Source organism: Zalophus californianus, chromosome 5 (genome assembly GCF_009762305.2).
Source record: "Zalophus californianus isolate mZalCal1 chromosome 5, mZalCal1.pri.v2, whole genome shotgun sequence".
NCBI classification, from domain to species: domain Eukaryota; kingdom Metazoa; phylum Chordata; class Mammalia; order Carnivora; family Otariidae; genus Zalophus; species Zalophus californianus.
Genome location: NC_045599.1, coordinates 33491906 through 33506413, shown reverse-complemented (window position 1 = coordinate 33506413; position 14508 = coordinate 33491906). Strand labels below are relative to the sequence as shown.

The window sequence follows — 14508 nt, the reverse complement described above, 5'->3', positions numbered from 1 at the left end:
CTAAACATCCTGAAATGCACAAGAGAGCCTCCACAACAAAGAATTAACCAGCCTAAAATGTCAACAGTGCCAAAACTTAGTAACCCTGTGCCTAGTCTAACTGCAGATAGTAAGGAAAACACTAAGTTCAACCCTAAACTCTGTTCCAAAAACAGACCAAAGGAGGCTAAAATTATAGGAAAAGTTGGGTTCAGACTCCTTCGGACACACATCCCATCAGAGGAAATTACAACTCGTGCTGAAGGAACCTAGAAAAAAAAAAAAGTGACAGGGCTCAAATGAAGGGAGAAGAAAGAAAAGCTCTATATGTAATACTCAGTGTAGGAAGAACAAAAACAATACACAGGGAAGAATATGGAATGTTCCCACCAAATGTGAATAGGCCCAGTCAATGCCATTTATTATACATGTTGAACAGTCTCTGAGACCCAAGGGCTCCCATATGAAGTTTTTTTTTTTCCTTTTTCTTTTTTGCATCAAACAGGTTCTTCCAAGAGCCTGCTCACAAGGAAGAAAAAAAGAAAAAGAGTAATCCTCAATAAAATGAAACAAACAGGAAAAGCTGACAGTCTACATATGAAAAACAAAGGTTAAAAAACTCACCAGACAAAAACCGCACCAAACACTCGTCCCATTTAATTTCCTGTTACATGCACTGAGAGAGCCAAGAACATCAGGCCCCAAGGCAGCAATGCTCTGAGGTTCTAGTTCAGGCTCTCTCTATGTGACAAATTCATGCACACACACCCGCACATACCACTGACCCAGGCAGAAATACACATGCATGCACAGGTGGTAGAGAATCACAGGGAGGTTGGCGGGGAGGGGAAGAGGGCTGGTCAAAATGTGCTATCAACTGGACACTGGGGACCCAGAGAACCCTTCTGCTGCAGGCTAAGCAAGAGTCAAAATTAAAACAAAGGGAAAACACAGGATAAATGCAGGATGCTCAGAGAAGAAATTGGACAGATGAGGAGGGAAAGATACAGGGGGAGTTTTGGGAAAGCAGCCTCAGAAGAGGTGTTTCTTTATTGGGAACTCGGGCAGAGGTCCTGTGACTCCAGTGATATACCGAGGCTAAAGGAATATGCCACAGCATTACCTCTGCATCCTGTGCTCTCTCCCAAAGTAGAGGGAAACCACAGACACCCACCCTCTAGCCCTCCCCACTGCGGCTCTTAAGGACTTTCCCAAGTACCCCCCAAAAAATGACCCCCCCACACACACAAAGTTAGCAAAGAGCCAAGCACAGAAAGCCTCAGTAACTCTTCTTGGTGGAACCAAAGCCAGAGAAGCCCATCACAGCTGCCATCTCATCATCCTCCTCAAATGTCAAGTCCTCCTCAGCCCTCCTTTTCTTCTCCTTCTGTTTCTCTTTCTTGTAGGCTTTGGCCTTTTCCTCCTAGGGGGGAAATCACTCAGAATCAGTTCAGACTCCTGAGCCAAACGTTGAAAGAGACAAGTGAGTGTCAAGATTCCTTTCTATCTTTAGGAGAAAATAGTTAAAGACAAGTAAAATTTCAAGAGCAGAGGAAAAGCCACAGTAAAGATTTAAAGAACAACAAAGAGCAGTTTTAGCCTGTGAAGAGCACTTCTCAGTCCTACATTCCAATTCATCTCTAGTTCTTAAAAAGGTTATGGAAGCAAAACCACATAACAGCAACTATTATCCTGGGGCACACAGTACATGCCAGTAATTGATCTAAATGCTTTATGTAGATTATAAACTAAGATCTCTCTCTAATGGGAAAACTGAGGCATGGAGAGGTTATATAACTTGTCCAAAAGTCATAGCCAGTAAGTGAAGGAAACAGAATTCTGACCCTGTCAGCCTGGTTCCATGTGCCTCTTGGGGACTAGGTGTATTTAATCCCTCCTGTAGTAAAAAAAAAATAAGTAGGCCCAGACAGTCCAGGAAGAAAAAAGGATAGGTTTACAGCCATATCCTTCAGATCACAAGAGTCCCAAACAAAGGCAATAAATGTTTCCCCCAGTATAGTGAAATTCAGGATACAACTATCCTCTGGGGGTGGGAGTGGAATGAAGAGAGCCTCCTCATGATTTGTAACATAAAATTCAAAGCTGGGGGACAAAAGATGGAAAGATACCAGAGCCTTACCTCTTCTCTGAGCTCTTTCATTCTTTCCTCAAAATCATAATCTTTCTGTTTCTCTTCCATCTTCTTCTTGTTGACTTCAAAACGTTTCTTCACCTGATCCAAGGTGGAACGTTCCACACGCATAGACATGCCCAGATTTCGCTGATCTGGGTGGGATCAACAGTGAAAATGGTAATGGCATTACAATATCCTCAGCCCCTCAAAAAGTCTTTGACATTAAAAAAAAAAAAAAAAAAAAAAACCTTTTCATAAAATACACAGGAAAAATAATTATGACTGGAAAAAAAAACTCCCTTGGCTTTACTTGTTCCCAGAAGCAGCAACTACAGATAGCAAGATGCAAGTGGCTTTCAACTGCCCTTACTGAGCAAATGCACACCAGTCAGGACAGCTAGGCCTTGGGCTTGTCGAGAGCCTAGAACAGTGTCTCATCTCAGGGCCTCCAGAAACATTAGATAATGAAGTAAAGCATGTACTGTACTAAAACCACTGGAGAAATTCTGAGGCATTAAAAAAAAATCCAACTGAAACCACTCTTTCCCCTACCCCACCTCCAAAACCCAGTCTCAGCCCTAGTCACAAACTACCTCCAAGCCTTACGTTTCTTTCCATTAATGTGATCCAGAAAGTTGATAGAGTCCTTCACCACACAGTCACAGACATTGCAATAATACCTAGCAAAAAGAAGAAACAGCACTTGTGTCAAATCTAGCTGTAAGGATCTTAATGTTTTCAACCAACAAACTCATATTTTTAGGTAAATTTTCTTTTTACAAGAAGGCGGCACTTCTCATTTTCATAAAGCATTACCTCTTGGAAGAGTATGGTAACCAACCTCCAAGATGGCCCCTCAATGATCCCCAAATTCCTGGTATTTGTACCTTGGGTAGGCCCCTCCCAATTCATACTAGGGTTGGTCTGTGACCAAAAGAGTATTTCAGGGTGCCTGGTGGCTCGGTCAGTTAATCATCTGCCTTCAGCTCAGGTCATGATTTCAGGGTCCTGGGATTGAGCCCTACGTTAGGCTCCCTGCTCAGCGAGGAGTCTGCTTCTCTCTCTGCCCCTCTGCCTGCTCATGCTCTCTCTTTCAAATAAATAAATAAAATTTTAAAAGAAAAGTTCAAAAGTGATGTGACAGGGCGCCTGGGTGGCTCAGTCGTTAAGCGTCTGCCTTCGGCTCAGGTCATGATCCCAGGGTCCCAGGATCGAGTCCCACATCGGGCTCCCTGCTCAGCGGGAAGCCTGCTTCTCCCTCTCCCACTCTCCCTGCTTGTGTTCCTGCTCTGTCTTTCCCTGTCAAATAAATAAATAAAATCTTAAAAAAAAAAAAAAGTGATGCAATAGCACTTCCAAGATTAGGTCATTTAAAAAAAAAAAAAGTGGCTTCGTTCTTAGTCTGTCTATGTCTTATTCTGGGGAAGCCGAAGCCACTTGCTTTATTGTGAGCAGCACTACAGAGAGGCCCATGAGGCAAAGAACTGAGGCCTCCAAAGCACTGTTACATGAAAGAGCTATCAACCAAATCAATCAGGCCCACTTACACCTCAAATGAATGCAGACCCAGAAGACATCTTCAACGAAGCTTTGTGAAACCCTAAGCCAGAACCACAGAGGTAAGTAAGTCTTTCCCAGATTACTTACCCACAGAAATTGGGAGCTATCTGCTGTTTTATGCTGCTAAATTTTGGGTGAATTTGTTAATTTACACAGCATTAGATAACTAATACAGAGAGAAATGATGTTTGTGGGTTTTCTAAGCAACCCAGAGACATGTCACTTACTGCTGTTTTTGCCCTCCTACTAGAAGACCTAAGTGAACAAAGAAGTAGTGGGGGGCAATATAGACTAGAGCTCTTGCAGGACACTTCTTCCCATGGGTTATAGTCTTGGTCTAGGAGGAAGGTGTTCGATCAAGCAATCCATAACAACTACAACATACTTTGCAACCAGTCTGGAACCTCAACTACCTTTATTCACCATCAACAGCTCCTAGGCTCCATTCTAAGTCCACCTAATCTCTCCCCTAGAAATGTCCTTAGTAGTCCTTTCATTCATTTCTTCCTCTTCCAAGATATTAAGAAGTAGTGACAACACTAATATGAAGAGGCCTACAGAGTGTAGAGACACTACTATGTTTAGTTGCGGCCTTGGGGTGGGGAGGAGAGAAAAATATACAGGTAGAATTATAGGTAACATGGTTGTTCTCCTGGGGCCAGAGAACCTCAACACTTGCTAAAACCAACATAGCCAGTTTATTTCTGGCTCCTGAGAAAGACGAAAAGTCACTCACCCTCCCATCTCAGATTGTGGCGTGGTCTTGGTAATGACAATTGTCTTCCCAAGCTTGGATTCCAGGTCCACCTTATAGTCTCTATGCCGGAGAAGCTCCCGTTTGACTGGCTGCACTGGTTTTCCTAAAATATAATAGAGAAAGAAGTCCCTTTAATATTACAGTTTCTTAAGGAGAAAGGAAAAAAAAAGTGCATGAAACCCGAAATACAGATGTCTACTCTCTTTCTTGAGCCTGAACCAAGGAACACAATGAGCACTTCTAGCAGCAGCTAGGGGAGAATCGCAACACAGGAAAAATGATAAGCAATCCCTAAACTCTCTAGAGCTTTTATCACTTTAAAATCAACAAGTCTAAAAGCAAAGTTTTTTATTTATTGATTAGCTGAATTGAAGGGAGTTCCTAATTTTCACAAAAAGCAAACTTTTACAAGAAAAGCAAGGAGGGGCGCCTGGGTGGTTCAGTTGGTTAAGCGTCTGCCTTCAGCTCAGGTCATGATCTAGGGTCTTGGGATCAACTCCTGCATCAGGTTCCCTGCTTGCGGGTAGTCTGCTTCTCCCTCTGCCCCTCACCCTGCTCGTGCTCTCTCTCTCAAATAAAATCTTTTTAAAAAAAGATTTAAAAAATTAAATAAAAGCAAAGATATTCAGTAATACTTTCGCACAGATACCCCAAGCATAAACAAAAGCAATCTTCAGAGGGCTGGGAAAATTTTTAATAGGGGACCAACATTCAGGAAATATCTGTTACATACTTGGCACTACTGTACAAATTACATCAAAACTAAAAGGATTAGTGTGTGCAAGGTGGTGTGAAAGTTAAGTGAAAGAAGAATGCATATGTTTGAAAACAGATGAAAAAGTAAGATTTCTTTTTGTATATTGGAATCTCTATCTAGGAAAGGAGAACCAACTCCCTGACACTATACAAAACATAGAGAACAGTACTACTAACCACCAGCTTAAACAATCACACATTCCTTGGTGAGTACCCTTGCTCTTCTCAGACTATAGGGCAAGGTCTTGATTGGGCCAATTATGTTCTTCCCCTTAAGTGACTTTAAGGGAAAGAGTATCTTCAATAGCAGTAATGCACAGCAGCAAAATAGTCCTTTTCTCTACCCAAGATTCTACTCCCTTCTTTGTACTTGAGGAAAGTAGGAAATGAGCTAAGCAAAAGGTCGGCAAGAAAGCAGAGGAAACGGAGCTGGAAAACACCTCAAAACCGCTTCAGTCCACTTCCTCGCTCTCATTTTTATACACTAAGAAATCGAGAACCAGAGAGGCAACACTCTGCCAGAGGATACATAGGGTATGAGGACACCGCATTTCAACTCCCCACCCGCTCTCCAGCTATGGCTTCGCCTCTACGATACCCATAGCCCTTGTTGGAGTAGGCACCCACCATCCTTCTTTTCTCTCTCTTCCGTGAGCCTCTTCTCGGCGAGCTTCTCATATTCATCTTTGTCCCACTTTCGGCGAAAGTCCAAATTTTTTGTCTGTAGGAAGAAAAGCGCTCAGGATTCGTTGCTAATCATATCCAACCCCTAGAAGAACGGAAGGAACCGCGTCCACGCTGGCAAGGCGACCCCCGGACCTGTAGAGAGCGAAGACTCTCCGGACCTCACCAGGAGGCTGAGGTGGCCTCAGGACCCCAACCCGAAAGACCTCCGGGATTCCACAGACCCTGCGCCAGGACCCCACAGGGAAGCTCTTGAACCCAGGCAACTGGACCGCAAGGAGGTGTTGAGAAGCCAATCGGGTGCAGGATATCCCGCGCTGAGAAGCCACCCCCTGCCCCCCGACCAAAGCCTCCGACCAAAGCCTCCTCACACACAACACCTACCCCGCTGCCCGACGCCATCTTCACTGCGAGCACTGCGAAGTGAATGGGAAGCCGGAAAATGACGTAAAAAGCGGCCTTGAGCCGTAAAGCAAGCTTCCCCTCCAATAAGCTTAGTGTCTCGCGTTCTAAACAAGCTAAGGACTGGAGCGCTTCTAAAATAGGCTTGTCGGCCCCTCCTCTGCCCCGAGGAAATGGCGCATGCGCATGGAGACAGTGAAGCAACACGGAAGTAAGGGCACCTACAAATGGTTTTTGCCTTGGCTTCCTAAACAAGCATCGAAGGGCCGATTTAGTTCAACTCGTCTATTTTACAAACAAGGAAACGGTTCAAATCAGTGCCCTCTGATCTAGCCTAATCAATTTTGCGTGCGTTTGCCAAGAATTTCTAAATTTTCTTTAAGGCTGAATTGGTTATCAGGAGCCTCTAGCTGCCCCATTACCTGTATGCACTGAAGATATGGCCCCGACACTAGTGTTTTTTAAGTTGCAGCCTTCCCAGAGCATAGGTAGAGAGCGTTTTTTTTTTTTTTTTTGCACAGTCTCTTTATTTTTGAAGCAATGCTATCACCCTTCAGTTAACTCATCTTTCCTTCAGTGAAGAACTTTATAATAGTCATTCAATCTATAGGGCACAATTTAATCAACATGATTGGACTTGGAAAGGCCAGTCATCAGCAACACTGTAGGGTATAGAACTCTGGCATATGGCTCACTATATGTAGATTTAGACATGACTGTGTCTCCAAGTTGGGGGGGGGGAGGGGAGTGGGGAGCACTGGGGAACTGTGACTGCTTCCTTCACTGAATACAGAAGCATCACCCTTGGGTGGTTGCTCCTAGCTCTCATAATTTTCCAGTGTACTCTCCAGCGTTTTCTACGGCCTATGCAAACCAATCTCCCGATAACAAATCACCCAAACTATATTTAATATTTTATTTAATATATTATCCAATCACTTCTAGAACAGCCACCTCCCTAGGAGAACATGGAATATAGTCAAGCAGTAATTCTGGCACAAGAAATGGTCTCCAAAATCTCAAAAGATTATACCATTTTATCAGTCACCTATTAAAATTCAACATTCAAGATTACTGAACAGACAGCCTCACTCTATTAACAGTGAATGGACTAGAGAGATGCCACATCAAAATGAGCACTGCTATGCCCTTAGGATAGCATATTTGTCCTCAAACAAAGAAGAAAGCAGCCATTTGCCCCTTCCTTGCTGTCTCCCAAAACTCCCTGGACAAGCTAAGGGCAGGCTGTGGACAAATTTCCCAAAATCTGGTTCAGAAGCCATAGTGGAAGGTCAAGTATCTGTCTGATCTCAATGGTCTCAGCCTGAGGCAACTTTCCTAGAGCCTTGCTCAAAGCAACCATCTCCGCACCTCTTGGCAGCATTCAATGGCACTTCAAATCTGCCATCTGTCTCTGCAGTTAGAGCAAGTCTCTTTCACATACCAGCCATCTGCATCCATGCAGAATAGCTGCTCACACTAGCCCAGGAGTCCTCAGGGCCTCCTACAGTTCTGTACCCAGAAAGGATGGAGGAGGCCGAGGAACTTGTCACCCATCCTGGCCAGCAGTTGTGAATTCCGTCGGGAACTCAGCCCTAGAAGAAACATCCTCTAGAAAGAGCAGCAGATGGCAAGCAGGCAAGAATCAAGACTCAGATAGTGTCTTCTGAATTTCAGCCACAAGATATTCTCGTTTAATGGCCACCTGTAACATAAGAGAACCCTCATGTGACAAACTAGAGAGTGATACTAGCCTCTTTTTTTTTTGATACTAGCTTCTTAGTCACTGCTTTTCCAGATTCATTTTACCCTGCATCTGCTCCCACTACTTATATAATCAGCAGGAAGAAATGTGGGCTTCAAGCTGAACTAGAGAATGTATGTCCTCAAGACTAGAGATTCAAACACCTGGGGCACCTGCCTGGCTCAGGTGGTAGAGCACGTTGACTCTTGACCTTGGCATTGTGACTTCAAGCCCCAAGCAGGGTGGGAGAGATTACTTAAAAAATAAAATCTTTAAAAAGAGAGACACACAGAGAGAGAGGGATTTTCAAACACCTGATCTGTGTCTATTTTGTTGGATTGGTCTCAAAATACCCATTAAGATTTCATTTGTCCTTCTGCCCACCTACCTAATATTCACTGGCTAACGGGTTACCTGCGTGGGTCTTCATTCATCTCTACCACTATTAACACTGGAGACATTTCCTTGGCCATAAGATACGTATTTCTTAAAGAATCTAAGAAAGGTAGAAACACATGGTGCTTTCTATTTCCCCCACTCACCTCCTCCCTGCTGGCCACTGAACGAAGTTTGATTACACCTTCTTTCAGTTCTTGCTCACCAATAATGACCACCAGTGGAATGCCCATTTGCTCACAGTAGTGCAGTTGAGTTAGTAGTTTAGGGTTGTTCTTATACAGCAGCTCTGCCTGAAAAGGGTGAAGACAGAATATAGGGCTTAGAAGTGACCACACTCCTCAAGCATTTCCAAAGAAATAAGGGGCTAGCCTTCCTACCAGAAGACACTTTAGTGAAAACCAGAAAGGTCTTGAGTTCCACCTTGGGCATTAGGTAGAAATGGCCACCTGAATGGCCAAACATACCTCGACGACTTGGATATCAGTTCTACCATACCTTGATCCCAGCATCCCAAAGCTCTGAAATTAACTTTAACCGTTCATGAAGAAAGTTCTTCTGTGGTGTGGCCACAAACACTTGGGTCTCTGTGGTCCGTATCTTCTGACCAGAAGTCTGATTAAAGAGAGAGAAGAAAGTAAAACTAATAAAAAACTTCCTGTGCATCAGTAATTAAAAAAAAAAAAGACAAAAAGAATCATCAGGAAAACAGTCCAACTGTATATCCACAAACATGAGTTTTTAGTCTCCAGCCCCACTCCACTCCTACCTAGGACCTACCTTCATCCTCTGTTCCACAATGGCGAAGATTCGCTCCACCCCAATACTGAGCCCCACACATGGCACCTTGTGGCCCCTGGGGTCAAACATGCCCACCAACCCATCATAGCGTCCACCAGCAGCCACACTGCCCACATTGAAGGACTCCTCTGCCTGAGCTGGGGTCTGTAGTAGCACTGCTTCATAGATCACTCCAGTATAGTAGTCCAGTCCCCGAGCTAGGCTTAGGTCAAAAGAGATCTGTGGGAACAAGTATATTAAGTCCCAAAAAAACTCAGGACACTGAAAACCCCAAAATTCAGCAGGAAGTCCACACTCCCAACTTAGCTTACCTTTTCAGCAATTCCAAATAAAGTCAGGTATTCAAATAGCAGCTTCAAGTCCCCCAAGCCCTCTAGGGCCTGCTTGTTCTGGGATAGTCTAGAATCCTGGAACATTTCCTCTACCAAGGACACCCCACCTGGGGAGACATATGGGGAGAAATAAGTCTGTGCTTTCACCCAGTGTGTTTTACCCTTGTTTTATTCTTAATATGCTCCAGCTAATCCTCTTCATTTTTTTTTTATGATTTTTTATTTATTTGACAGAGAGAGAGATAGTGAGAGCAGAAACACAAGCAGGGGGAGTGGGAGAGGGAGAAGCAGGCTTCCCACTGAGCAGGGAGCCTGATGCGGGGCTCGATCCTAGGACCATGGAATCATGACCTGACCTGAGCCGAAGGCAGACACTTAAGGACTGAGCCACCCAGGTGCCCCTCCTCCTCATTTTCTTAGTTAAAAAAAAAAAACCAAACCAAAAAAAACCATCCTGATCTCTTATGACCAGGCTCTCCTCCTCTGCCTTTGCCATCTGAAGACATAAAGTGGTTATTACACTAAGTAAAAGGAAAATCAAATTCAGGCCAGGTTCTGGCACTTAGCTTATCTTTGGAAAGGAGCTGTTTCAGAGGTAGAAGTTGTACACACATCCCCCTCACTCCAGTTCTATCACAGAGCTCTGAAAACACTGGTTCTTACCATGACATTGGACATAGTCACCAATTCTATCAGCCACTTCAGGAGCCAGGCCTTTCTTTGCCACCATCTCATGTCTCACATCATTCCAAGATATCTGTGCAAACACCCAAACATTAGCCCAGTTCCAAGATCCTTCTTCATCTGACTGGAAATGTCATGAGTAGCTAACACTATCCTCAGCAAAGGCAGAGGCAGGTTAGGAAATGCAGCCATAGTCAACCCACTGCACAACAAAGCTCAGGTCTTGCTTTGGACTATCTCCTTACCTTCTCCAGACAAAGCTCACTTCTAGTCACCGTCTCCTTTTTTTCTCTAGGGGTACAGATTTGAGGGCAAGGCAGAGACTCTGATATGGTCTACTGAAGCATGTCTTTTTAGTTACCTTGTCTAGTTTGTCTATTGAGGAGCAGATGGCATGGAACTTGCTTTCAGGAACACCACAGACAGCTAACATCCCATCCAAAATCCGCCGATCATTGACCTGTGAACTCAGTGGAAATAACCCAAGTGCCTTGTCAATGCTTTTTCCCTCAAAATAATGGCAGTCCCTATTAGCCTATCTCATAAAAAGGACAAAAAAAAAATTTCATAGCATGACTATATAGATATAGATGAAATACAACAGCTGTACTGAGAAAGTCCCAGGTCAACAGGCTTAAAGGCTGGGGTCACCTATGTTTTAGGAGAGCATCAGGCCAAATCCAGACTTCTCCCCTCAGTCCTCAGTCCTGGTCTCACCTTAATGAGAAAGTCCCCCAGCTGCAACCCACTTAGGATTTCACACATGATCTTCAAACACTCTGCATCAGGGATCATAGGGTCAAACTGACCAGCAATGTCAAAATCCTGCAGCAAAGAAAAAGGGGGAAAAAAAATCTTCACTGAGCAGCCAGTTCCCAGGTTGTAGCTCCCCAAACTATCAAACCATGCTGCCCACATCTGGTCACTTACACACTGGCAGAACTCCCTGTAGCGGCCTTGGACTATGGTTGGGCTCTCTCGCCGCCACACCTTTCCAACTTGGTAGCGTTTCATCTTTTTCACTTTATACATGGCCAGATAACGAGCAAAAGGGACCTCACATAAACAGGTTAAGGAGAAAGCATACTGCCTCCAAAACTTAGGCCCAGTGTAAAGAAATTTGGGAGAATTGGGCCATTACCAATTGGATCTCACCCACTAGGATGAAAACAAGGACGTTCTCTGTCTTGTTTCCCACTGTCCCCAATGCCTAGCAGTGCTTGACATTCAATATATATAAAGGAATGATGGGTCGCCTGGGTGGCTCAGTTGGTTAAGTGACTGCCTTCGGCTCAGGTCATGATCCTGGAGTCCCGGGATCGAGTCCCACATCGGGCTCCCTGCTCAGCAGGGAGTCTGCTTCTCCCTCTGACGCTCTTCCCTCTCGTGCTCTCTGTCTCTCATTCTCTCTCTCTCGCAAATAAATAAATAAAATCTTAAAAAAAAAAAAAAATATATATATATATATATACATATATATAAAGGAATGAAAGAATCCCACCAAGGAAAAGTGCAAGTTCAGTAAGAAAGCAGGAGAAGCTGGCCTGCTGCCCACTGAATGAGATAGAAATGACCCAAGAACTCCAAGTATGGGCTATTCCTTCCTATTCAGATCAATTCTCAGCCATTTCAAAATAGTCAAGTTTCAGAACCTGGATTTGCCTGCAACTTCTATGTCAATGTTTCTTTTCTTCTTTTTTTTTTTATGTCAATGTTTCTTAAAGTATAGGTTGAGAACCTCTTCATGACCCCAGGTGCCTATTTAAAATGCAGACTGCTGAACCCCACTCCAGGTACAGAATTAATATCTGGGGCTAAGGACCAGAAATCCGTATTTCTGATACACAATAAAGTTAAATGACAGTGCTCCAGGCCAGGCTCTGCTGGCAGAATTGCCTTCTGGGAGGAACTGGAAGTAAAGACTGCTGCAAACAGACCTAGGGGATCCCAGAGGCACTGTTGTTCCCTTTTGTCAAAAAAAGCCCTCTGGGTTTGGAAAGAGATGTCAGTCTCTAACACTCAGAAAGATACAGTAAGGTCATAGCGCAGGGACAATAGCTCTCCACCTTGATCCTTCAGATCATAGATTAGCCCAGAGTCTTCTCCATACTTCTCAGTGAGCATTTCCTGCAGGGATCAAACAAAAACCAACAGAGTTCAAAGGAGGACTCCAGAACACAGGCTAAAAGCTCTTTGGGAAACTGAAGGCAGACGAAAAAATGGGAGTTCCAGCACTCTCTTTTCTCCTCTTACCTTAAGCTCAAATGCTGGAGTATCTAATCTCTTTGCTCCATGACGTTTAAAGCAGCCAACAACCATATCAAGAATTTTCTCCCTCACAACCATCTGCTGAGGACTAAGATCTCTGGTGCCCTAGAAACCAAAAGCAGCCATGGTGAAAACACAGACAAAAAACAAGTCCATTTAAGACAAAGAGTTAACATCTATAATCGAAAGGCGGAAGTTGAAATCTCTTTGAGTTCAGTTGACTGAGGCCTATCAGTATCTCAAGAATAGTGAAGTTTTTTTAAAAATTACTCTTAAAAGACATTAAAAGGGATTAAGAAGAGACAAGCAGAGCAGAGGGCAGAGCAGAGGGCAGTCTCCAAGGCACTCTAATAGGACAGGGGTAAAGGGCATTACCTTTGGTGTCTTGATAATAAAATTTGATTTCTCTTGATGTGGTTTCAGTTGGGATGTTAACACTGCCTCTGAAACCTGGCAGAAAAAGGAATGTGAGATGTGAGCCACAAGACTGGCCAGACCTGGGACATCTCTGGCCCTACGGCCCGACCTGCAAAGACATCTGGCCCTGAGCAAGACAACCTGAACACAGTTTTATCTATTTCAATCTCGGCCTCCCTCCAAAACATACATCATATTTGCACTATGTACTTAATACACATGAGATCAGGTTTTTATCATATTTGGAGTTTTTAAATGTCTGGAAAAGCTTAAGCACCGGAGAACAATGAAGGCACAGAACAATCCACCACTACTTCCACCAACCATCTAGGAGTAGGAATTAGTATGATCTCCAATTCTTAGTTCCTACTCAAAGAGCAAAAACATGAACATGAATTTTTAATAAGGAAGCAATGGTCATTAGGCTTTGAGACATGGAAAAAGTAACCTAAAGACAGAAGAGAACATGCCCAAAACACACAACATGCTTGTGAAATGACCAGGAATGGATATCCAAATTGAACTAAAAAATCAGACTGGTAGGATGCTGTACTGAAAATTAATAACAAAAGATCTGAACCCTGCTGTTCATGATAGCACAAAGCATCTGCTAGGGCCTATACCAAAGTAAAAATGAATTGGTAATTTTGTTTATCAGCAGCAGGCTGAATGCCCTTCCAGAAATATAGAGGGTGTGGTAGTTCCATATTTTGGTGGATTCTCTCCTCCAAAGGATGGCAGTTCAAGTCCACAGTCCTTCCTCTGCAATTCCTCAAAATCCAAAAATCTCTAAAAACTGAAAAGTGGTTTGTTTTGGGGTTTATTTTCAGGGAGGGGGAGCTCATTTTGAGGTAACTCTAATGTGAACCCAGTCTACCTGTGGTCTTGTCATCTCACTTAATGGGAATAATCATATACTTTGCTCAAGAATGTGTTTGACCCCAAGAGGTTCACATTAAGTGATTGTGGACCTCTATTAAGAAGACTCCCTTACTATGTATCCGTTGATAAGTCATTTAACCTTGCAGCTTTTTCCTCAACTGTAAAATGGAAATAATCCCAATCTCTCAAGACTGCTATGAAGATTAAATGACAAAGCATCTAAAATGCTTAGCTCAGTACCGTTAAACTACTCAAAAAAACCCGACTGTACTCCTGGACTGCAGGCCGCGAGTCCATGCTTTCAGACCTGGTTATCCTGCCCCAACAGACCACTCAGTCTGGCTCACCTGGCTATGAAAATGGACCTCCCTGATGCACACAAGACCGGACGGCCGCAGGACCTGGCTGAACAGTGAAGCCCAGGCCCTCATGGGCAGGAGTCCGAACGGGGGCATCGCGTAACAGGAGGCCGCCTTTCCGAGACAGGAGCCAAAGAACCTGAGAACGAGGCAGGTTGGACCCCACCCCAGTAAGGGTGCAGAGCGCTGTAGAGGGTAGTCGTAGCACCAGCTAAAATGCGATCACTTCCGCACCTTCCAAAGCCTGAAGGATGGCTCCAAACCTCTCAGGCTCCGTTTCAGCTTCAGCACTTCCGGTAGTAGCCGGAAGTGGTTGTTGTGCTCGGCGGAGGCTCTCTAGGCATGCGGACAGT

The 14508-nt window shown here is 44.1% G+C and overlaps 2 protein-coding genes across 3 annotated transcripts; both read right to left on the bottom strand.

The window, feature by feature from the left end:
* Positions 1-355: 355 nt before the first annotated feature.
* On the bottom strand, positions 356-6316 carry ZMAT2 (zinc finger matrin-type 2). Its single transcript, XM_027606387.2, has 6 exons — positions 6255-6316; positions 5814-5907; positions 4410-4533; positions 2720-2793; positions 2120-2265; positions 356-1402 (listed from the first exon to the last, which is right to left on the bottom strand). The coding sequence occupies exons 1-6, from the start codon at positions 6270-6272 to the stop codon at positions 1259-1261; spliced, it is 600 nt and encodes a 199-aa protein (XP_027462188.1). The 5' UTR covers positions 6273-6316; the 3' UTR covers positions 356-1258.
* LOC113929448 (histidine--tRNA ligase, mitochondrial) lies at positions 5813-14460 on the bottom strand. 2 transcript variants are annotated; one of them, XR_003522196.1, is made up of 14 exons: positions 14144-14460; positions 12873-12947; positions 12483-12602; positions 12261-12356; positions 11160-11285; positions 10947-11054; positions 10591-10689; positions 10209-10302; positions 9525-9652; positions 9193-9432; positions 8911-9027; positions 8559-8705; positions 7791-7977; positions 5813-5907 (listed from the first exon to the last, which is right to left on the bottom strand). XR_003522196.1 is itself a non-coding variant. In XM_027606373.1 (13 exons), the coding sequence occupies exons 1-13, from the start codon at positions 14249-14251 to the stop codon at positions 7918-7920; spliced, it is 1518 nt and encodes a 505-aa protein (XP_027462174.1). In that variant the 5' UTR covers positions 14252-14460; the 3' UTR covers positions 6871-7917. The 2 variants fall into 2 exon arrangements, 1 of the variants encoding a protein (XP_027462174.1); XM_027606373.1 differs by lacking the exon at positions 5813-5907 and having other exon boundaries at positions 6871-7977.
* Between the last annotated feature and the right edge of the window lie 48 nt (positions 14461-14508).